At 37.7% G+C, this 24,861-nt stretch overlaps 1 protein-coding gene across 1 annotated transcript; it reads left to right on the forward strand.

Annotated features, from left to right (window-relative positions):
* The first annotated feature begins 16 nt into the window (after positions 1–16).
* Positions 17–19,328, forward strand: ACADSB (acyl-CoA dehydrogenase short/branched chain). Its single transcript, XM_054205839.1, has 11 exons — positions 17–89; positions 4,505–4,664; positions 5,595–5,695; positions 6,479–6,685; positions 7,149–7,319; positions 9,636–9,761; positions 10,157–10,249; positions 12,848–12,937; positions 14,496–14,633; positions 15,328–15,427; positions 16,123–19,328. Exons 1-11 carry the CDS (start codon positions 42–44, stop codon positions 16,191–16,193), a joined length of 1,305 nt encoding a protein of 434 aa, XP_054061814.1. The 5' UTR covers positions 17–41; the 3' UTR covers positions 16,194–19,328.
* The last annotated feature ends 5,533 nt before the right edge of the window (positions 19,329–24,861 follow it).

The following is a 24,861-nucleotide window of genomic DNA, read 5'->3' on the forward strand; positions in this document are numbered from 1 at the left end:
GCGGTGGCTCGGGGCGGGGCCGGGAGGGGGCGGGCGTTAAGATGGCGATGGCGGCGGCGGCGGCCGGCTGGCTGAGGAGCGGCGCGAAGGTGAAGTGGGGTGATTCAGGGAGCGGCGGGGCGGCTGAGGGAGTGTCTGGGGATCCGGCAGCGCGGGGTCCGCCCTCACCTTACGCCGCCGGTTAAGGCTGCCGGGGGGGCCGCCGGGCGGGTTGTGGTGTCTGCTCGGCCGCTTCAGGTGCGAACTGTAGGGAGTGAGGGGGAGTTTGGCAATCCCTCTTCTTCTGTCTTGCGGGTTTTTTTTGTACGGAAGGGTGGTACTGGGTAATTTCTTTCTAAGAAAAGCAAGTCTTGTGAAAGGGCTTGTAGTTGGGGCAGCCCGTGGCTGATGGGCCTGTGAGAAGGCAGCACAGCTCCAGTAGCTGAGGTGCTTGGATGTCTCCGTTACTTACCTAGACAGACTTGTGGTACTGTAGGGGTGATCAAAAGGTAAAGGAAACAAGCAGAGAATTTGGGTTTATGCCACACTCGTTTACTTGCTGTGCGGAGTGAGAAGGTGTGCTGGCCTGGGACCTTCTCGTGGCAGCTTGTGGGTGCGTTGTGACAATTGAAATAAAGAAAACCAACCCTGTAAAGGAGATCAAGCAAGCTTCCTGTGGTGGAACTTCTCTGCTGAGAAGTGGGAGCTGTCTGGAAGGCAACTAGGGCAGGTTTGGGAGGGGAAGTCATCAAGGAAAGCAAAGTGAGCTTTGCAAAATATACTGCCTTGGCCTTTTTATGTTTATATCTTAGTGCTGCTGCCAGGTCTGCCAGCATTAAAAGCTCATTTTAGATTGCAAAACAAACAGACAGAAAAAGAACTAATCTTTAAAGAGCTGAGGTGGAGGTAACAATTGAGATAAACAGAAAAATCAATGTTATCAGCAACCCAGAAACTAGTTTTCAAATGCACATGTTTAGTAGGGCAAGCAGTCTGAATCTTGTAGCAGCGTAAATCATTACCTTACCTACAGAAAAAGAGGGGGAAAGAAAAAGCAGGGAAGCAGTATCAAAGCATGTGAGTAACGTACACGGACTTTAAATAACTATCTGAAAGTTAGTAATACTATACGGCTGCATGAAAAAAAATATAAACAATAATGTGGTGACTTGATTATATTCTTTTAAAAATCTGAAGGTTGAAATAAAGAATCATTTCTACACTGTGCTGTTACTCTGGCATACCTTTAGGTTGCTGCTCTGCGTGTGGGTGTTGCCAATGTAGGCCCTGGCCCTTGGGGTCATCCTACTGGTTTTAAGACTTTACAAGGTAACCTTGTTATGAATATTCCTTTTGTCCTGTAGCGCCATCTCAATCAAGTATCAGACAAACGTTTATCAAACCGTGTCTGCATAGGTATGCTGAGGGTTACCTTTGTTTCTCCTGGTGTGGTAGGACACCTTTCTCTGCTGCTCTCAAGTGGGTTGGTTGCAGTGGGATATCCTTCAAGTGAAAGCTCTGGGGAGGAGGAAAGCCTGGGGTGGTTTCTACTGAGGCAAAGTGAAGGGAGAGTTACTGTGGGCACTGACTTTCTCAAAACCTTTGGCGTTGTTGCCTGCTACCTGTAACAAACCCTGAGCTGTTTACCGTGTTTGAAAGCTACTTGCTAGCCAGGCAGGTCACCTCAGCCATTACAGCCCTGCACACTTGTGCTTGACCTTGCTGAGCTGCTGTTAATCAAGTTTGTCCAGCTTTCTGTTTTCATTAAAGCACATGAGAAAAATCTGTGTATTTTCTGTGGTCTACAAAATCTGTACTTCGTGCTTTGGACACAGCAGAGCTTTCTGCCTGCATTTAGTGATGTGTTCACCTATGTGGTCGATAATTCTACATCCAAGTGTCAGGTGCTATCAAACAAATGTAGAAGTGATCCCAGAGTACCACCTGTTCTTGTTTCAACAGTACTGGCTTATTGCCTACTGAGTGTACCTACTTGCAGCTTTTCCAAAAGCTTTGTGTTTTTAAAAAGGCACTATGCATTTTTCCTGACAGCTCTTGGTCAGTACTGGTGAAATATTCTCAGTGATTCATCTTTGGTTATGCCGCCATGAAAGAAAAATGCACTTTTCTTTTTACTTGGAAATAAAGTAGTGGAAGAAGCAGGATGTGTGTGTGATTTGTAATGGTATGACTACTCAGGAAGCATACTGTGTTAAATATATGTGTGTATGTATCTATATTTATGTTTTTCCTTCTCAGACCTTATTAAGAGTATGGACTTATGCAGGTGGATGTTTAGTAGTCTTGCACATCTGGGTGTTGAGTGACCCTACCATAGCTGGATGTTCTGTAAATAATCTATTCCTGACTGACAGCTTCCAGAACATGGTTGCCTTGGATTTTATCTCTATTAAAGCAACTCTTTCTTTTTTTTTTTTTCCATTAAGACCTACAGTGACTCCAGTAACTTAGTCTTCATTTGAAAGTGTTGCAGCTATTGTTGGTCATCCAAACTTTGTATTCATGAATTAGCCCCACTAGTCAGTATTTGTTTTATGTGACCAGAGGTGTTGAATGTGAGTGAACATTGAATGTTCACAGCAATATTTGTTTTCTATATTGCCACTTCTTATGATTATTATTTTTCGTTGTGCATGACCAGTTGTGCTGAAGTCGGAGTTTCCTTACCGTAATAGACTTGTGCATCTTGTCTCTAAGAGAAAAGGAGTCCATCAGTTCTTCAGCCAGGGAGATGACAGGTGTTGGAAGCCAACATGAAAGAGAGTGAATTATTAGAAGGATCAAAGGAATTTTTACTTCCTGACCCCAAAGTTTCTGCCATTTTTTGAGGAATGCTGCTACCACAGTATGCATTGCAAAGTTGTCTTGCATTCTGTGAGCTAAATAGCAGCCTGGTTATGGCACAGTCAGTTGGTCTGCTCACTGTGGGGTTAGGAGTGTGTGCTGGCAAAAATGTGTGTTGGCAGGCATCTGCTCGTACATACATTATTTTTATTGCACAGCTGTGTCTCTACTGGGGGCTTCTGTCAGCAGTTGTCTCAGTAAGACATTAATATCTCCACGCTTTAGACTGACATAGCAATGGGGATGAATATCTGTAGCAAAGAACTGATCTATAGGTCTTAGCCACAGAATATGTTGGAGTTTGGGAGCTGTAAGAGCAAAGCCATTTTTTTGTCTTGCCTCTTTTGAGTCAGTCGAACTATGCTTTTTTTGAATATTGCTTTTCAGGAATACGTTTTGCAGCAGTTTAGCTACTGTTAGCCTGTTACGTTTTGAGCCAGATCATATTCATTATGCTAATTTTTTTTTTTAAAACCCTAAGAAATTATTCTGTGGTTAGAAGGTATATTAACTTTCAAACCAAACGTGTTCCTTTCCAACACCTGCTGTTACCTACTTGAGTAAGTCTTTGAACACTAAATATAGTTCTCCAAGGTACAAACCAAGTACTTGTCACATTATCTATGTCCACCCACCTGACAATCACTGTGTGTAGCTTGCTCCCAAAAGCCACTGTCTGTTCTGTTAATTTTTGTGACTTTTGCCACATGTGCTTAATACCACTCCCCTATAGTAGGATGTTCCTCCACTCTCTTGGTTGGATAACTAATGCTTCTTGATGTCATTTGGAATTATTGTATGTCATGGATGAATTGGGAGATGTTAAGCATAAATTACTCAATTTTAGTTCCTTCCTGTACTTTTTTAATAAATCAACCAAATAAGATAGAGTAATTATTTGTTACATAGTACTATCAACATACTTACTATAGGATTTAAACTAATTATATAGAAATTAACTACACAAACACAGTCAAATGCCAGGGCTTCATCTATGAAACGCGTGTTCACTCTGAAAATCATGAAGTGGTGGATAAGAACTCAGTTTGAACACAAAAATCCACAGTGCTGTTAAAGGTACACCCTTTCACAGCAAAATACCAATAATCCAGGTGAAACGCTATCAGATTGCTTTAGAATTGAGAGTTACTGGCCCCTAGAAAGTCAGGGAGAAAGCTGTCTACCATTAAAGTTGACTGTTCTTCTGTAAGAACATTTGTATGTCTATTTTACATTTACTGTTATCATATTTGTTAATGAGGAGATTAATTCTATCGAAATATACACTTACTACTATTGCAGCAGGCTTACAAAATGATCTATAAAAATAAATACTATCAGCAGGGTTTATTTGCTGTAAACACTAAAATGGACTAAAATTAATATTTCTGAATACTTTGTGAAAAAATATTGTGTTAGCAAACTTCCTGAAAGAAAATTGCTTAGGGTTAAAAGAAGAGTAATTAAAGGACATATTATTTTAGGACACTGGGAGGGTGGGTGTTATATCTTCTCAAAACCCTTCAAACTAGACATTGAATGTAAATTGTATTTCCTGTTCATTCCTGAATAAAAGCACTGGGTAATAATGTGTATTGTTGTCTGTCTACAAATGCAAGTTCTATTAACTGTTCTGATGTTCTGTGTTTATTGTCAACAGCTGAAAAGAAATTTGCCATTGTACTTGGCTCCTTGGAGGGCTTCTCCATGTGTCTTTAGATCCTCCAAATCAGAACTTAAGCCAAATCTAGCCGGTGATGGAGTTGTCTGTGCCCCGCTTCAAACATTCACCGAAGAGGAGAAAATGCTGAAAAATATGGGTACCTATTATCTGTGTGGTTAAAATTCAGAAATGTCTAACTAAAAGTGAAATTTTAGCTTAAAAATTTTCTTTCATTCTTTATTTCTAGTTAAATGTTGAGATTGCTGTGTGGGATTGTGCTTGATTTTAAAACTGCTTTAGCTCACAAGAGAGAAATGTAATGCTTTTTTTCCACGTTACCATAGCACAGTTCCACATACCACAGTGCAGTTTACTCTGCATAAATATTAGTTGTTTAAAACTGTTGCTGTCACAGAAGTGTAGTTGCCTGGCATTGACTCCTTCCCTTTCTGAAGTGTTTAGTTTGGCTGCAGCTGGTTTTTGGAGATTTCAAGTATACCCAGAACGGTGACAGATGTGATGTGAGTGTCTGCCATGCAGCCAGGCCTGCATGAAGAAGACCGTGTTTCAGAAGGGATCCTCAGAGCAAAGGTGAAAGAGTGAGAAACTGCACATCTGGGAGAGAGCTTATAAAAGGCTCTGAATAAACAGGAGCAGTCTTATAGGATTTTGTGCATTCAGAATAACACGCATTAAAGCCTGAGAACATCTTCCCAAACAAGTTTCATTTATAAAGAAATGTGATACAGCTAACCAAATAAGGGATGTATTTGAAATATTTTCTATAATTTTTTTTAGTCAACCAATGCTATGTAAGTGTTGCTGAGATGTTTTCAAAGTTTCTGAATTTATAGGAAGTATTTGTTTTGGTTTAGAGAGTTGAAGCTGAGTTCAGAAAGCAATTATAATTGAGCCTGGTGGCACATCACCTTGTTTCACTCGGGCACCAATTTGTCCTTTTATTAACTTGTCTAGGAGAGTCAGGGAATACATGCGTAACCTGTCAGAAGTACCACATGACTGTTATATTGATCTTCAAGGAGAGTATTGGAATACTTACACGTTGTCTTTCTTCTCTTCATTACAGTGACAAAATTTGCTCAGGAACGAGTTGCACCTTTGGTGCAAAAAATGGATGAGAATTCAAAAATGGAAGACTCTATAATACAGGGATTGTTTGAACAAGGGGTCTGTACACTTTTACTTAATCTTTTATTCAGAAAGTGACGTCATTTTATGAATCTCTAGCAGTGCACTTTCCAGATTTTTAGATTAAGAGATTGAGGGATATAATTTGAATGAACTAAGGAATCACTACAGATATTGGGTTTACCAACCGCAAGGCAACTTTCTTCTCCATCTTTTACTGTAATGTCCTTTCCATCTCTCCCTCTCCCATACCACATTCTTCATCTTATCTTTGAGTTCCTTGTCTTCCTCCCCCTGCCCTTTTTAAACTTTTTTTTAATTGGATAAGCATAATTGCATAGAATACTAGAACCAGCATCACTTTGGTAAGTGTCGCTGGAAAAGTGTATCAGGAGTCCTTTATGCCCTTACTGGCCAATCACAAGGACTTGTTTTGCAGATATCCTGTTGATCATTCCTGGCTTCAATTTTAGCCTTTCCTGCTATCAAACCTAAAGCTTGCATGTGTTTAGAATGTCATTTTATACAATAACACACTAAATACTAGAATTCTATTGAGAATGCCATGGTTCTGGAAAATGTAATTAAATTAGGGTGATGATCGGCCTGTATACTGCATGAATTCTTGCATGAATTGAGTATCAACTTCTGTGAAGAATTGTTAGTTTGTTAAGAGTATTGAAGGAAAACAAGTCTTTGGGGAAGGATATGGAAATACTTACATTCTGTCATTTTCATTTTAATCTTTTAAGTATCATCTTGAACTAAAAAGTTGTTGAAAGGAACCAGCAGATTGATATATTCGTGTATTTTACATTGCAGCTGATGAGTATTGATCTTGGGGAAGAATATGGAGGAACTGGAGCTTCATTTTTTTCAATCATATTGGTGGTAGAAGAATTGGCCAAAGTTGATCCAGCTGTAGCTCTTCTATGTGAACTCCAAAATACACTAACAAATAAGTTGTTTACCACATATGGAACAGAAGAACAAAAGAGAACTTACTTGCCCAGAGTGGCTAAAGATACAGTGAGTTAAATTCTCACTTTACTAAACTATAATATAATTTTTAATAGTTGAGTAATGTTAGTGGTGTGGGTTTTTTTCAGTAACTAAATGGGTGGCTGCAACATTGGAAAATACGTGTGAACTTTGAAGCACTGGTTAGAGCTGAGATCTGTGGTGATATAGATATGCCCTGTCATCAGTAGCTGAGAGGTAAAAGTGGAAAGATGCTTATTAGTTTCATTAAAATTTAATTTACTGTGGAAAAGAACTTTGAAGTAGTTGACTTTGAGAGACATGTGATTACATAGCGTTTCTATTCTTCAGCTCCATATCTGAAACTTAAGTTACTTTGATGCAATCAGTTAAAATGTTTGAATTTAAGAGGCTTAAGCTTCTTTATAACTGTTTTTGTTGCAGAATTTTTTATATGTTGTGCCTATATGTACAGTAAAAATGAAAATGAATTTTTCCCTTCAATTGACAGATAGGCAGTTTCTGTCTTTCGGAGGCTGGATCTGGCAGTGATGCTTTTTCTTTGAAGACTCGGGCTGAAAAGAAAGGAGACTACTACATCATCAATGGCTCAAAGATGTGGATTAGCTTAGCAGAACACGCAGGAGTTTTCTTTGTGATGGCAAATACAGATCCGTCCTTAGTAAGTTGCTAAAGAATAGTTGCGTTTCAGTGACAGCTGATGATATATGAAACTGTTATTCTATTAATAATTTGATGTTAAAGGTTAATATTCTTTGAACTTTTTCCTAGCTGACGGCAAACCTTTAAAAATATTTCCCAACAAAATTGAGAACTTGCTGAGCAATTTAATAAATTCCTCCCACCAGGGAAAATAAAAATGTCAGCATCGTAATTGCTTAGATGAAGAGCACAGCATGCATTGGTATTATTCTGAGTAACAGAAGAACAGGTAGTCTTTCCAGCCCTTCTGGCTGAACTGACAAGTTGCTGTTGTTAAAAGGCAAAATAGAGCTTAGGCTACATGTACAGGAAAACTAAGAAGAATACATTAGCAAATTATGCTCAGGTAAAAAATACATAGCTGAATATGTGTGTTTCAAGTTTTGCCATCAATTTGCGTATAGGTAGTAGATTCAAAAAAGTCAACTGGAGGCTTTAAAATGTACTATGCCAATACAGTAGAGTGATAATCAAATACAAAACTCAATAGTTTAAAATTTTTATTTCTTTTTTTAAACTACTTCCAGTATCTCTTAAATTTTTAACTTGAAGGTATTTTTTTTAAATCAAAATTTCAGGTTTTGACTAAATAAGAAGAGGGGGTTTTCTTTTATTATATCAAACAGTTAAATATCATGTCACTTTCTGAATTTTTGTTAATTTCTTCACAAGCTGGTGGGTGAATTGAGCACAACATACAATGAAATATCAAAATATGTTTGATAAGCCAGTTTCTGTATTTGTTAACTGCTGTGCTTTGCTGTGTAATCTGGAGTTGTTTCTGCGTTAGTGTAACGTTTTAGAAATATATAATACATTGTGTGCTTAAAGTTAAAAATTTGCTTTTAAATATTCAAGAAGGAGATTAAAAGTCAATGCTGCTCAAAGATTAAATAACAGTTGATGTCAGTATAAATGAGAAAACAGACCAGTGTAGAATTGTGTACTGAAATATACGCTCTGCACTAGCAGCCCCTGTTCGGTGAGATGGGCTGTCATGGAGGTGAGATTGAAGCACCAGCCGCCTCTTCAATAAGAGGTGCCTCTTCCAGAAGAATCACAGGACTCTTTCTGCCTCTCAGTGTCACCCTCTTAGTGAGAGAGGTGCTGTGGGCGTTAGGGGCAGCGAGAGGTGGGAACATGGTCAGGAACACCTCGTGTTTCTGTCTCATGGACCTTGTAGTATGCTGCATAAGAGAAGACACTGCTGCCGTTTTAGCTGGGGCAGCAAGAATGAGTGCTGGAAAGGAGGGAGAGCTGGGAATAAGAATTACACAGAGGGGAAAAAGAAAGTGACAGCTATCAGGAATCACCGTTCTGTACCTCAAGAATATAGTTCAAAAATTCAAAGATGTGAAGATTGTAAGCCCGTATGTAGGAGATGCCAGGATTTAGATTGGCTATATGATCCACGTGTTGTCACATGCGTTATTTAGTGTCCTGTCCAGATCATTATCTGAACACCAAATCAACTCTTTGAGCTTTTTAAGAGCAACCATCATAATGATTTCAGACTGCTTTATTAATTATATTCCCACTACCTCTCTAAAGTGATGAGGCAGTGATACCAGTTTTCTGCAAACTGGAATCAGAAGGAGAATGTGGGCACCAATTCTGGGTGTTAGATTAGGTCTGTTATAATACTTACAGTTATGCTGCACTTCGAATATTCAAGCATAGTTCCCAGTGCTGGCAGTCTCAGTGCTCTTACTTTGGATAACCTTAAAAGGAAGAGTATATATGCAGCATTCCATGAGGAAAGGTAGCTGAAGTAATTGGGCCTGAGTAAAATCCTGCGTCCTATAGAATCGTCTGACAGATGGGTTTAGAATCATTATTCGTTCAACCACTTTAGACTAAAGATACCTGGTGTCTTCTTGCAGTCCGTTGTTTGACTGGGATGTATGTTCCAACAGCAAGCAGTAACTTCACTGCACAGCAATAACTTGCTTTCCCAGTGATTTCCAGTATAGACAAGTAGCACAGTCCCGTCTGTTTCACTTACATAATACCAGTCCCCTGTCTTATCAAGAGAACTTTTAAGGTTGTTCTGATTATGTTTTCCACATGGAATATTTTAATAGAAAGATATCTCTGGCCTTTGTTAAACCATAAATAGCAGACATAGAGGGAATAGATGACGGTGCCGGTGTTTTATCTAGTAATATAATACTAAGCAGTTGTAAAGTTTCAGTATTGGAATGAGATGTTTTGACTGCCATTTGGTGATATTAGTATAAAAAACAGTTCTTGATTATTTTTTAATTCGCCCTAGGGATACAGGGGAATTACATGCTTCATAGTAGATCGTGACACAGAGGGACTACATGTAGGGAAGAAGGAGGACAAGCTTGGAATCAGAGCGTCTTCTACCTGCCCAGTAACATTTGAAAATGTTAAGGTATTGTAAGTTGTTTACTTATTGAAGCATAATTTGTGTATAATTGGAACTGGACCACATATAGGGAAGGAATGTTAACTAAATTCCCATTATATTTTTCTTAGACATACTGATTGTTTGGCATATTTTAACTTTTTCCTCCCTATTCTTTCACAGAAGTCTGAGGGGGATTGGGTTTCTTGAATTTTGATAGTTTTTCTCAGTCATCAGTTTATAATCACATGTATCAGGAAGTGATTAATCAGATATTCTAGGAATCAAAAGTCTGATTTATGTTTTGTGCCTTCACTTATGAGGAACATTAAATAAAACATTTACACTGATTCACCCGTGAACCCTACTAGCAGTTGCAAAGCAGAGTAGAAGAGAAATAACTGAGTGGTTTTATTCTTTAGGTTCCCGAGACCAATATCCTGGGACAGGTTGGACGAGGCTATAAGTATGCAATTGGAATGCTAAATACTGGCAGAATAGGTATTGCTGCACAGGTGGGTAATTTTGTTTAATTCTGAATACAATCAGTATACAACTTTGAATTTGGATTGAAATTCAGAAAATATTTAAAGCTAATACAAATAAACCATTTAGAAAATACTTTATTAGAACCTAAATTGCCACTAGATGTCACTATTCCTGTATCTAAGTTACAGAAAAATATTGAAACAACTGTAAATGGTAAAATTCTCCTTCAGTGACATAAGCAATAGATTTAGAAAACATTAAATGGCAATTAGTTTGTCTTTGGTGGTTAACTTATTGCTACTGAAATATATCAACATTTTTTTCTTCTATTATGCAAATTTATTTTACAAAGAAGACTAGCTTTGGAAAATATAACACAACTGAAATGTATAATATTAATGCTTCTAACTGTGATTGTGTAGCATTGCCAAATGTGACCTTATGATAATTGATGTTTTCCCAACAACTTAAAAGTCAACTTCTTTTTAAAATAAATATGATTTTTTTTTTATAGCAGAAGTGTCCTAATTCATTGTTGCGTTTGAAAATTGGACCTTATGTCATCTTAGGGAAAAATATTTGCTGACCTTGGAGTTATTTGAGAATGTTGTATTTTGTTGTAAACTCAGTTTGGATCTCAGATTGCTGCTGATTTCAGTGGAAATCAGGATCAGCCCTATAATAAAATGACTTATGGCAAGTTTTTATCTTTTTAATTTACTTCTGAAAGTAATCTTTTCTTTGTTTCTACTTTGTTGTGGATGTAGTTATGCTGTGTAGGGTGTAATGTGTTTGTACTACTGATCTCCCTTATCATTTGCCCTAGTTGCAAACAGACCAGAAGTAATAATCCTCATGAAGTTTAGACTTTCCACATGGCAGTATACTATGCTGCTAAACGGGTTGGCTTTTCCGTCATTTCTAAATATTATCTGTGATTAAACTTTGTCTGATATGACATTTAAAAACTAGGGCTGTGGGCCCTATTTTTCCCAGAGATATAAATAATGTAAAGGCTCTGGCAGTAGAATACGTGGTCTGGATTTTACTCTTAATTACTCCAAGTTACACTTATAACCTAATTAAAAGTTAAGGTCAGGTAGTTGTTATATCTTAGTTACTACTTTCTTGGCACCTTCAAGTTAAGAAAAATGTACTTGAATGTACAAGAACAGCAGTTCTAAAGCCCTGTAGTATTGAATTTAGTTTTTCAGTAGTAATAGTTTTAAAAGATAATGAACATCTTATAAAGTGTTATTGTGGCTGTGAAAACAGTTTCAGATAGTTTTAGTGCAAGGTGGCTGCATATATTGCTACAGATGCTGAAGTTGGTATGCTTGGTTCATCTATGTGAGTTTATGCAAGAAGGCAACAAATTGGGGGATACAGCTGATTAGCAGCAGACTGTATTATTTTCTTATGTTTTTTTCCCCCCACATACTCATTTTCCTGGGTATTGTGTTTTGGTTTTTTTTCCTAGAATCTTAAATGATTAAGGAGTAGGTGTCTGAACCCAGTCAGAGTCATGTTTTTATTTTCTTGGAGCTTTCTTGGCTTTCAGCTTAATATGTAGGTCTATCCAAAATATCCATACACTGTTGTACATCATTAGAAGTAGTTTGACATAAGGTGCTTGATGTGACAGCTGACTGCCACATTGTAGCAGCCCGTCTTGACTTAAAAAAGTTTTATGAGATTCTAATTTTACCATATAATGTTACCTTGCTTTTTGGTAGTTCTTCAGGCCATTCATTTCCCTTTTATTCCCCCTCCCCGCCTTGTTTGATGCTTCCCCTAATTTAATTTCCTATCTTTATTTTTCCTAGGAAAGAAACTAGGTTGATAGAATACATTCAGATGGATGGTAGTTATATAGCGAAACGAACTGATCTTTACTAATAACTATGTATGACAAGATATATGAAAGATAGGATCCTTTCTTTAGTATCTTGTTTGGAATGGAATACACTTCTCAAAATTTGGTAGTTAAACTAACGTGAAACTAGTTTACTTTCCAAATTTCATAATGTTTCTTTAAGCTAACAAATCAGACACTAAGGTAGATTTGAGTTACTTCTTTATAAATGTTTATATGTAGTTTTCACAGATGTTATCCTCCAAGATAACAATTGTGTTTTTCTGTCCTTGCTGCCGAGTGAAAAGAATGTGTAAAAAGACAATGGATCTTCCAAAATTGTTATGTTGAGTTGTTTTTTTTCTAGAAAATGCTGGAACAAACGTTATCTCTCCTTCCAGTATATTCATTTTCTAACTTGTGAAATAAATTGCTAGTTCTTCTATACTGCTAAGTCTTCTATAAAATTAGAAATTATTTTTATTATGAAAATAGCTTTGAATAATCATTCAAATTCTTTTCCCTTTAATTGTGTAACGTAGATCTATAGATCTTTAGTTTACAGTATATTTCCTATGTAATTAAGAATTCCCAGAAACACTTAATATTTGCACAACCACAATTGACCCATAAGTTTTGTTCAAAAATTAGTGATAGTCTTTTCACACATATTTTGCCTTTAGTAAGAAAGTTTCTCCTCAAAGTTTGATTTATTTCTTTTATTTTTTTTTTTGTCCTAACTCACCTCAGTATGTCTTATTTCTTACAGATGTTGGGACTGGCTCAGGGGTGTTTTGACCATACAATTCCCTATACAAAGGAGAGAGTCCAGTTTGGGAAAAGCGTATTTGATTTCCAGGTACTTGTTAATGAACACATGGGAAGTTTCCTCCAAGAAAATAGTATTTACCACAGTAGTAGTAACTACTGTGAGTAGATGATGTCAGTAAAATGAGTCATCTGATTTGCATAATTTGTGCTTCACCTTGTGTCTTGTCTCTACTTCTCAATATTTGAGAATTTTTCAAAAGAATGTCAGATGAGCATTCATCTGCCATGTGAAATATATACCTTCAGTGCTATGTTCCTTTGCAAGTACCATATAAATAATTTAAAACTTCAAAACGTTATTAGCAGAACTCCTTTTGCTTGATACTGTATTCACTGCCTTTGAAAATAATACACATGGAACCCTTTCTCTTCCAATTTTAATATCATAGTATGTTGAATGTGTTTCAGTTTTTATAGCCTTTCATGAGGTGCAGGGGAAGGCCTTTTTCTGGAGACACTAGAAATTATAAAAAGATAAGGAAAACTGATTGAATTATTAGATTTCCTGTGCTATACAAAGACATTTAGTTTTCATGATAATATCTGTATCTTAAAATGAAAAAGACTGTTGCAAAAATGATGTATAGTTTAATAAGGAAGATATATAATTGTAATTACTATAGTAATTTTCTTGTTAAAAGAAACCTACATCTCGTCTGAAGAGAAGGAACATTAGTACTACTCATAATCTATACAAATTTTAGGAAGCACCCACAGATATCTAGGAAATGATTGGAACTGCGTCTTTTGAATGGGAAATGGAATTTTTAATTGCCAAATCATTTTGTTATTTTGACCTGCATATATATTTTTGCAAATTTTAGGGAGCAGTATTAGCAAACTGAAATATTTCATTGTGTTTTAGGAGCAAGTTAGGCTACTAAATGTTCATTTTCAGTCATCATAATGTTTGAGTCTCCTTAAATAAACCTATTCTTCTGTAATACCTACCATTTAGATGTGAGTTCCATCACCTTTTTCCTTCCCTTTGAATCCATTCATCAGTCATGTCCTCTATACTTCTATGCTGCTTCTAACTCTTCTCTCATGGCTACGGGGCATGGGAAGAAGTGGTTGTCACCTTGCTAGTTCTCCACTGTATTTGAGGTACTTTTTTCAAGTCTTTCTTGGTTAAGCTCATCCAGGAACTAGACTTGTTGAGTATGAATGTTCTCAATAAAGAGCTGCAAAATAAAAATACAGCTTTGACCTACCCATGTCTCTGTGGTGCTGAAGAGAACATGAAGATTTGGCTGAAACTTTCCTTGCTATTCATGGGTGCAGATAGGTTCATGTAGAACCCTCCTGTCCAGCCGATCAGGCAAATAGTTCCCCCATACTCCTGAATCCAAGAAGAGGGAAGGAGAGAATGGGACTGTGATTCCTAGAAGGACTTTGGTGGCCCAGAGGTTTTCCAATGTTGATGTCATAAAGGCAGAGATGTGCAGAAGTACTAGTCCATCTAGATGTTGTATTTTTATTTTACAGTGTAGGTGTGTTCCCTGGTGAAAAGAATGGTTCTTCCTAGAAATTCCAGCTGAGTACTAGGTACTGGTTCTGCCTGACTTGCTTCGTGCCTGTTTCAGGGGATGCAACATCAGATAGCTCAGGTGGCCACGCAGCTGGAGGCGGCGAGATTGCTGACCTACAACGCAGCCCGTCTTGCGGAAACAGGAAGGCCATTCATAAAGGAGGCAAGCATGGCCAAATACTACGCTGCTGAGGTAACCCGCATCTTCTTTATGCGGTGGATCTACTTCACTGCTGTTTAAACGTTTCTTCTGTTACTGAATGTATAACTTTGAATTCATGTTTTGCTGTGAGATCTGTGGAGGTACGTTGACCTTGTTTCTCGTTCTCGGTCCGTGTATAGAATGTAAAGTAGGCCATCAAAGAATATACTGTTCACACCCCTAAATAAAATTTTAAAAAACAAGCAACAACATTAAAAGAGAAAGTGAATTAGTATTTTCCCTCATCTAGAGAGATTTAACTTTCTCAGAATTCTCTTTATGTGGCTGGAGAAATGGCATGATGAGACTCCACTTGTGACCATTTCAACTCTGCTGGTCACAACTGCGAGTCTTACTATGTTTCCAAACTGGATTGCTTCTGCCCCTTGGTAGTTGCTGTCTTGCTAACCGCTGCTCGTCTTTCACAGTGCAGCATATGAACTATTGCAATAACAGTTAGTGAATTCTTGATGTCCTCTGATTTAGAAAAATGTCACTTTTATTCTAAAATAACTTGCATAAAGAAAATGAATACAAAAATATCGGTACTTCCTCTTCCCACTTGCTCTAGTAACTGCTTTAATTACTGTTTTGTTTTCACTTCAAGTAGCTACAAAGAATAAAAGTTACAACCACCGGCATGAAGTTGAATTCTGAAATTGTAACTCTGAAACTATTCTCATAGGTTGCAACACTGACAACTAGTAAATGTATTGAATGGATGGGTGGTGTTGGATTCACAAAAAATTACCCAATAGAAAAGTACTATCGTGACTGCAAGATAGGTGAGTGGTAGTTTCTTAACAAGTATTTCTTGTAGCACTAGTAGTTGTAAAGTTTGGGGATGAATGACTGGCTTTTTTTAAATTTTTTAATATATTTTTTATGTGAGACCGTAATCAACACGGATTCAAAGGCTGAGATATGAAATGTAAAACTAAAACTTTTGGTATAAACACCTTTGTATGTAAGGCTAGTTAAACTGTTTCATTAGATACACCAATAAAATACAGACACGCACACTGTGTCCCATTCTATTAAGAAAATTCCAGTTCAAAAAAACTGAAAATACTTTCTTTGCCTTTAAGATCTGAATCTCTGTGGAGTTTTATTTTCAGGACTTCCTTTTTCACCAGGATAATCCTTGTACCTGACAGTTTAACATTTCTAACAAATTACCCTTTGACTTTTATTGCTGATAGCATTTGTAAGTACTTAATTTTTGCTGGTTATTTAGGAATTGCTTTTCAGGAAAGAGTCTTGTCATTATGTTGTAACAGCAGAAGAGTATTTTTATTGTTGCAGATAACAAAATATGAACATTTATGTAAATAATAATTCCGTTTCTAGAATTTGCTCAGTAAAGCTTCACTTCATAATTCTAAATGGTCTAACTGGACTGTTAGAATGATATCTTGGTCTCTCTTCATGTACTCGCTGTGGTTTACTAGTTCTCTGATTTATTTTCTTCTGATTTCAGGTACAATATATGAAGGAACCTCAAATATCCAGTTGAGCACCATTGCAAAAAGCTTAGCACAGGAGTACTGAAACCATAAGGACTTCTGACTGTTAACAGGAATTGTTTCACTGAACACTCATTGTGAATTACACATTTATTTATAACTGTAAAAATCATAAATAAGAATACAACATCACAGACAAAATCGTAAGGAAAACCATGAATGAATTCCCCGTTTCAGGACAGTGAGCATGCGGTTCATGTGAAATCATGAATTTCATGTTCAAATCCAAACTTGTAAGCTAATGTATTGTCTGAAATTATTTTGTTGCCATAGGTTATGCAAACAGTGTATCTCCACCTTGAGATTTCAAAGTGAAAACAAAAGCAGCCAAATCCTTGGTTTGCGGGACGTGAACGGTTCTGTTAAGCCATCTGGGAGAAGGGACTCTGCCCGTGCAGCAGAACTGTTGCATGGTGTGAAGCTGCTGTTTGGTCATGATGCCCTTTATTAGCATGGGGCGCAGGAGAGGTATGTGGAAAGAGACAGAAGTGATGGTTTCCTCTCTCCCAGGTGGAGTGATGTGTGTGGAGCTGCTGTAATTGGAGTAATTTTTATAGCAGCCCTTAGTGTGTTCTTAAGTATATCTTGGTAATTAAGCCCTTCCAGCCCCAATTTGTAGTACTGAAAGGTGGATAATATCTACCTCCCTTTCTAGCCTTCTCAGCTGTTAAGGGTTTTAATCTAAGAGGCTATTTATAGTTCTCCTTTCGTAAGAGGTTGAGTTGAAATCTTTGTGAAATGGGGTTAAAAAAGCTCTAGTAGTTCTGCAAAAAGACAGAGGTACAAGCTAGGTAATAGGAATGCTGTGATACTACATCACAGTGGCCTTTCCATGTTCAGTGCATTTTACAAACTTTAATCCTCAGAGCCTTCCTGGGAGTTAGGGAGGGACTGTTAATTTGAAACTTGGGAAACTCACTCGTGGAAGTTAGAGGTTCCCTACAAAATGAGGAAAGTTTTTCTCCTTTTGAGAGAGAGAGAGAAGGGGTGTGGGGGGGTGAGAAGTATTTGCTTTTTTATCCCTCTCTGTTTGCTTTAAAAGTAGACATTTTATTTACTGCAGAAAACTCTTCAGTGCTGGAGAACTAATTGACCAAGAATCAAGAGACTGAAAGCTTAATGTATGAAAAATTATTATAATTGCTGTAATTGGCAATTTGTTTCAAGTGGTTTTGGGAGGGAAAGATTTGGTTTCTGGTTTTGGCTGACTTAAAAGAATCTCATTTTTAAAGCTTGCTAGTCACTGATTGTTCACTTTGAGTGCAGCTGAGATTGCTACAGTCTGAGATGCCTAAAGGATTTTCTAGCAAAACTAGGGTAAGTGACACTTAACAAATACAATTTTGTAAAACAAGCAGACTGCAGTGCCTTATACAAAGCAACAAGCAAGGGCGAAAAGCACTATTAAAAAGTATTCTGACTTGCTGTGAGCTTCAAAGGGAAGTAACTGCTTTAGTGAATGTCTCCCCCACATACATGTTTTGCCTCTTGATAGGCAAAGAATTAATGTGGTAGTTATCCTTACGCCAATAAAAAAAAGCACCTCCCTTATCAGTTTGATCAACAGCTTTGAGATTTTGAAAAATATAAGAGTAGGAGGGTAGACTAGATAATTTCTGAAGGTTTGTCATAGCTACATTATTATTGCTGCTGCTGCTGCTGTTATTATTATTATTATTAATGCATTTCGGGTTGCTTGCAGGCTTTTGTTTAGCTAAACTGAAACAGCTGGGGAGAGTGTTGGACTAGAATAAAGACTACAGACACCGCAACAGTTAACTACAGTTATTCTGCTCACAATAGTCTGTCATAGTCTAAAATAATCATAACCATACTACAAAATGCTTGAGTTAACATTGATGAATACGATGAGTTGTGCTTATGTGAGATGCAGTCTTTAGCTGCTGCAGTTTAGCCTGCTTTGCTAACATGAGTGTCAGCAGACATCAGGTCTTGATTCGTACTGTTTGGTAGGTCTCCTTGTTTGAGTTACTATCTTAGCTTGGCTTCTGTAGTTTCGCGAGAGGCTAAGAAGTGAATAACAAGACTTAACTGATTTAATATAGTGCTAAAAGCAAACTCCTTATGGAGGAAAGTGCAGAGCTCTTTGAAGGACTGTTAAGGGCTGGATATCCAGGATTATGTAAAAGGACTGTCTCTTTGTGTAGAACTGTGTCAGACATCCCTCTGAAAAAATAATCAGAAAAAAAAATCAAAATAATGTGATTTCCTTCAGCCTGAACTTGGGTGCCATACTCCAGGAAACAATCTGAACGGCCTCGTCAGCTACTCAACAGTTCTTCTCAGAAAAGCAAGGTCAAGCCTTTAACTAATGTTATAGCTGTAAATATTTCACGTGTCTCAGTCCTATATGCTGTATTCTGTATGTATTGAATGTATGTATTGTATTTTTTTTGTCGACAAAATTCTGTGGAGCAATATGCGCACAAATGAGTTATAACCACTGAGTTTCTTTCATCGTTGTTTTAAAGGGGCACGTACCGCTGTGGAGAGCATTAGGTATTCTGGTTGCTGGCTCTGGGAAGAGTTAACTTGTTTCATCCCCTTCAGTCTGATTCCATTGCTGCACTAATGCAGACGTTGGTTTAGTAATAAAATTATTGCACGTCTGCATTTGGCACTGTGGGCACAGGATTGTTGATGGTGGCTGGCCACACCAGTAGGTGTAGGGCCACAGAGCTGGCGTTGTGAACGCTGTGAGGCTTTCTGTGCTGATGACAGGACTCAAAGCTGCTTTATACACAATAAGTATTTGTATTGGTGAGTTTTCCTTTTATATGCCCTTAGTCAGACCAGTCAATCTAGTCTGAAACAGCATTTTAGGTATCAAGTGTTGCATTTGGGTTTTCCTGGTTAGAAGAAAAGACCTGTATTGAGAATGTATTAAAAAGTGCCTGAGTTTAGCATTGTATCAAGTCAAATGTCAATCTTCTATATCGGGTGATGGTTCTCTAATAATCTGTCATTTAAAACTTTTCCCAGATCTTGCCGTTTTTGTACTGGGAGAGAAGGAGTATATCATCTGTCAAGTTTCTTCAGTATTATTCTGGTTTGTAATAAAGGTCTGAGGCAGATTTTCACAGAAAGGTTTAATTGCTACTTGGGAAATACTCAAATACAACATTTTATATGTTTTCTATGCTGTTGTTCTTTCTTTCATATTTTCTTTTCCCCACATAAAGATTGTGTTAGAAAAGGCTTATGTGAAATATACAGTAATTGTTCATTGGGAGCCTTTTGCTACGTAAAGAATTTTCTAATTAACATATTATTGCATTTCCGTTTGGAAGTTTTTTGGTGAGAGACACATTTCAAGTTATTCCTACCGAGCCAAGCTCAATTTGAAATGCAGTCTGCTTCAAAAGCAGCTGTCTGACTTTCCTGAGCTTGCTTATTAGATACATGAAAGCTGAAGAAATGTTTTTCCTCAACCCCAGAATGTATTCAGTGTACCACGGCGATAGATCTTCTCCTAAGAGAATTACGTGAAAGTGGTTAACAGCGACCACAAATGCTTCATAAATATTTACCTGTTACATTATCACTGTGCAAACTGTTGGCGGAGGCTGATGGGCAGATGAATATGTATTGTATGATTCCCAAAGAGTTTTCACACAATTTGTCATTTTATGTTTTATCGAAATATAGTCTTTGCAGAGTGTTTTGCAAGGAGTTGTCTTCTCAGAAGTGTAATGCCTTGGTCTTAGATCTAGGTGAGGAACATGGTTAGTAGCCCAGAGCTATGTAGCATGATCGGCTATACACACAGGGGAGAGGAAGCAAAAGTTCTTTCTGAGCCCACACCAGAGACAGTGAAACATCGGTGCATCATGAATCCAGAGTTCCAGGCTAACAAATAGGTATTACAATCATTATTTCAGTTAAATATGCCAGTCGTAAGATCAGTCGCTATAATTAACAAAGTCCAGCTTGGCGGCATTGAGGGGAATTTCTCATTATCTGATACTAGAGACATTATTAAGCTGCTTTGAAATCTTGGCGTTTGTTATCCTCTAAAAATATTCTGTTCATGTGCAATAACTGTCTAATGCAGGAGGTGACTAGAGCTAATCAGTGTGTTTCCTAATGGCCTTGTTTCATAGATCAGAGCATTCAAATGTTGATTTGTATTGGTGTATTAATGCTCAGAAGACATGCAATGCACAATCCGACGTTTTTTCTGATAAAATACTTTAAAATACAAATGGAAAAGAGGTAGAGTCTCAACAGGCAGCAATAGCATTTTTATATATTCTTTCAAGATCATTTACATCTTTATGAAACTATTCTTCCTCTGTGTGTCTTACTAGCTGTAGAGCTACTTGTTCTGGAAGACTATACACAGAAAGAAATCTCACAGGTGACTTCACTAAAGAAAAAGCATGCCCCACCTGACAGAAAGATGTGTCTCAATAGCCAAGTAACCAGCACTTTCAGAGCAGGATTTATTTAATATACACAATGAGAACTTCTGAATATGCAGAAACATACGTTCATCAAACATTTTGCAGGGATGTCTGTAGAAAGGGAAGGTATTGCAAGTTGTAACCACTTTCTTACAAAAAAAAAAAAAAAAAAAAAAATCCCCCAAAATTTGAATAACAACAGGAAGACCTAAAATACAGCAATAAATCCCCGCCTTCCGCATTGCAAGGTCGTGTTGTCACCTAACCAGGAAATTAGCATATGTGGACTGAAAAGTAAATTGTGCTCTCTAACCAGCCAGACCTGGAGGTCTCTTACAGCCTGAAGTGTTGCACAAACTGTTGTCACAATTTGTGATGGCTTTAAAAACATCTGTTATCGATCACCAGATAAGGCAAGGCTGGACTGCTTTGGATGTGTGTTATAGAGGAAAGAAGTCAACTTGCAGACATTAGCAAAACTTAAAATGAGCTTTTTTCATCTGTAACGATGGCTGGAGAGCGATGGTGGGAAAGTGCTTGTCCGTGGGAAGCACCGAAATGGTGTGTTATTGCTTGTTTGGTTTGGGGCCAAATACAGGTTGGCAGATCAAGAAACGCCTTAATGTTCATGATGACTTTTTTTCCTAATATGAAGAGAACGAAGGGAAGAGTGGAGCTGAAATACGATGGGTTGGTTTTGAGTTTGTGTCCCATGCCTTTCTCAGCCCAGTGAGTTTGATTGTTCCGGTTTTGAAAAGTGTCTGTTTTGCAGAAGTACTCTGGTGGGGTCTCTCTCCACTTCGTAGGGCACAAGAAGCTCTAATACGCACCCAGAGCTGATGCTCTCCTGGTTGAGGGGTTGTTTCCTGCCTTCTCTTGTGAGCATTCAGCCAAGACTTTTAAATGATGACCCATCCAGGAGAGGAATAATTGAGAACAGAGAGGAATACGAGAATAATTTTCTGATCATCCTTTTCATCGCGTTGTTTACTGCAAGTTTCTTGTATATTTTCAGCCTGAATTATTTCCTAAAGATGCAAATTAAATGCAAATTTTTCAATATAACCAGAGCAGTCATCCAGTTTTAATTTGATACTGTGTGGCTGAGTTTGTCTGCCTTTGTTTAGATGGTACATAAAGACATGATAATTACATTTTAGAAAGACACTCACTTCTTGGGATTTTTATTATGTGTGAGTGTGAAAGGTTAAGAGTCGCAGAAGCTGCAAATGTTATTTATGCTAAAAAGTATTAGCCGATATAACTTTGTTTATGAGAGTCACTGTATCACGCACCCAACACCAGCTAAAGGGCCAGCTGAAGCAAAAAATCCAACTTTGAAATGATACCAAGTTGCAGGCGCTGTTTTACATTTTTTCCGCATTTTATCTCATACGGAACAGCTATGTGTCAGCTCTGCTAAACTGACCTAAAAAGAATTAGGGAATAATTCAGAAATTAAAGTTAAGGTTCTGGAAATTTGGTTAAATACTGAAAAGCTCCTTAGAACTGGTTTTGTTAATGGAGCTGTTGAAGATATGGTTAGTACAGGGCAAATGTGTTTTAGTGGAAAAGCTGATGCTGTTTGTTTTAGGAAAGAAAATGTTAGACGTTCTGTTCCTGAGATGGAGGATGTTTACACACCAAATGCAGCATTTGTTCCAATTGTTCCCGAAAGAATTGAGGCAAAGCACTTTTTTCAGCTCAGGTACTTTTTGAACTTTGAAAATGTTTTATGACTCCCTATTATGTACTAGAAGATGGTTATATGATATGAAGGCTGTATTTACGTTCATAGTCTTGTTTTCCCCATGTTCGGAGGAAAAATCCTTATGTTCCACTGTATTACTTTTACCAAACATAAACTGTTATGCTCCCTTCTTAAATTCCAAATTACTTTGGTCTTCTCCATGTCTGTCCAACCAACCTTTAAAGAGAAAATAATTTGCTCAGCTTAATTGCAGCAATGTCTACATTTGATTGATATGGCAGGTAATTTTGATTGTTGCTTGAATAATAAAAGGTAAATTCAGCAAGCTATTTGTCATAAAATATATTTGACTGCTGTGCAGGATTCACAGTTTCCAAGGTCCAAAGTAAGGTGCAGCAGTAGCTCTTCCATTTTATGATGGAAGTATTTTAGCTCTACTGTGCTTTGACTTCAGTGATTCAATTTGCAGAGATAAACAATTCTCTGGAGGTAATACAGCTTGTCATTATTTAATAGTTATTTAAAATGTGCCTTGTTACCCTTGTGCAAGAATCGGGGCCACAAGAGAGTTGTTGTTGTCCTCTGATTCATCAGGGTGCTGACACAGCACTGGGTTAAAGCACCCGGTGATCTGGTGTCTCAGACTATTGTAATTTAATAGCCAACCTTCTCTATACTGCTGCTTCTATTTAGAAGTGTCCAAAAATCTTTTTTTTTTTTAAGCTGTAAAAGCCTTCTGGCACTGAATTACATCTATTTCTTGACTGAAACATATCTGCTGTATGCTAACCTCATTATCCAGGAATGATTTCTAGAAGAGGAAGTGAAGAATAATTAAATCATTCCTAACTGAAGGAAATGCTTCGCAGAACTATGCAAATTCCAATTTGGCCAAGATGCTGTGGTTTCATATTCTATTTCTGGGAAGGGCAGCAGGAGAAACTGTTATTTTTGGAGTTACAGATAACCGGGTTCTGGCTTCATTTTTCTCTCTTGCTTCGAGATCAGAGCACACTGGGACATCCCTGTTCGGGAAGGAGCACGGTACCTGCCATCGCCTGCTTCCCCGTGCCTGTCCTGCTGTAAGTGCTTCTAAATTAGACCTTGCCCTGCTCGCTGCAATGTCGTCTGCTTTGGTTGACGCCTGCTGAGGTCCCTGAAGTGAGGGATTTTTCCTGCGTGAAAAATTAGGGCTCAGCCCTCGTCTGAAGTAAGCGCTTCTCTGCAGTCCTGTGCAGCCCTGGCTGTCCGCACAGGGCAAAGGTACGAAGGGATGGACCCACTTCCCCTCGCTTCTCAGCCTGCAATACACTGCCCGGAAAACAAAGGGGATTGCATTTTTGAGTCAAAAAATGAGATTTCTGTGTGTACACTCAGGAGGAATGCCTAGGGGAGCCCATGGGCTGAGCACCACCCTCCCTTGGCTCCGGGGCTTACATCTTTAGATTTTCACATTTTCCCATCTGCAAATCTCACTTTTACACGGCTTAAGGCAAAAAAGAGTGTAAAAGAAAAAAAACAACCCTCACACAACTAGCTATTTTTACATGGGAATGTTTGCAAATACATTAGTGGTGTGTAATTGAATTATTAACTGGAAAAAATATAATTAGAGTGCTGGAAGAATGGCTTTTCAGTGCTCCACAACTTTTGTCTTTCAAGGAATCAAATTGCTAAAATGAGTTATGCTCTCAAGAAATCCGCTTAGAATTAACAACATATGTCCTACTTTTCCAGCTTTGCCTTTAAAAGTTACATATTACAATAATGAAGTGTAAATAGCGAACTTCAGTGATTGGCAAAAGGTACCAGCCTTGCGACTTTTCTAAACCGGTTGATTTATGTGCTGTTTGCTGTTTTTGAGAACACAAAACAATTAATTTATGTGTGAAAAGAACAGTGAATTAATCCTAGAGAGCCCTGGAGCCTTTAAAGACCTGAATCATATGTTGAGCTCGTTTAAAACTTACATAAGAAATTAATGTAGAATAAAGCCCTTTAATTTGAAAAGTGCATCTATAGTAGGTGTCCCTAGGATATCTTCTGGATCATTATTCAGAAAGGTTAAGGAGGACTTTATTTTTTTTCTTTCTTTCTTTTTTTATATTCAGTATGTATTTTCCAGTTTGCAGCTCAACATGGTGCATTTCAACTTATAAAGAGGCAGAGATTTTAAAAAGAAACGGGGAGCTTTTTATTCACCTTCCACTTAATTTCCTTGCTGCCTTGCCAGTCCCGGCTTAATGAATGTAATTGCTACCTTTGATGAAAATACTATTATCAAGATCACACATTACATTGGAAAACAGTTTTTCTTTAAACACAGCTACTGCGGTCTCTAATTATGCATGTAACAAGTGGCTCCCGAACAAAAGAGCATGTTGTCTACAATTGCTAGGAATTGGAGCAAGGCAAATTTGAACAAAGAACAGATTAGATTTGCTCCATGCTCCACAAAGCCCATTCCCCTGATTAATTTCCTGCAAAAACTAAAACAATTCTCTCTTAAAAGAAACTAACCCTCATCCCCAGAATGATCCATATGCCATTTGTGT

This window comes from Rissa tridactyla, chromosome 6 (assembly GCF_028500815.1).
Source record: "Rissa tridactyla isolate bRisTri1 chromosome 6, bRisTri1.patW.cur.20221130, whole genome shotgun sequence".
NCBI lineage: Eukaryota > Metazoa > Chordata > Aves > Charadriiformes > Laridae > Rissa > Rissa tridactyla.

Excerpts from the sequence above, each read along its gene's own strand:
- ACADSB (XM_054205839.1), top strand. The coding sequence starts at position 42 with ATGGCGATGGCGGCGGCGGCGGCCGGCTGGCTGAGGAGCGGCGCGAAG. Across the intron at positions 6,686-7,148 it reads CCAGAGTGGCTAAAGATACA|ATAGGCAGTTTCTGTCTTTC; the intron begins GTGAGTTAAATT and ends TTCAATTGACAG. Across the intron at positions 7,320-9,635 it reads CAAATACAGATCCGTCCTTA|GGATACAGGGGAATTACATG; the intron begins GTAAGTTGCTAA and ends AATTCGCCCTAG.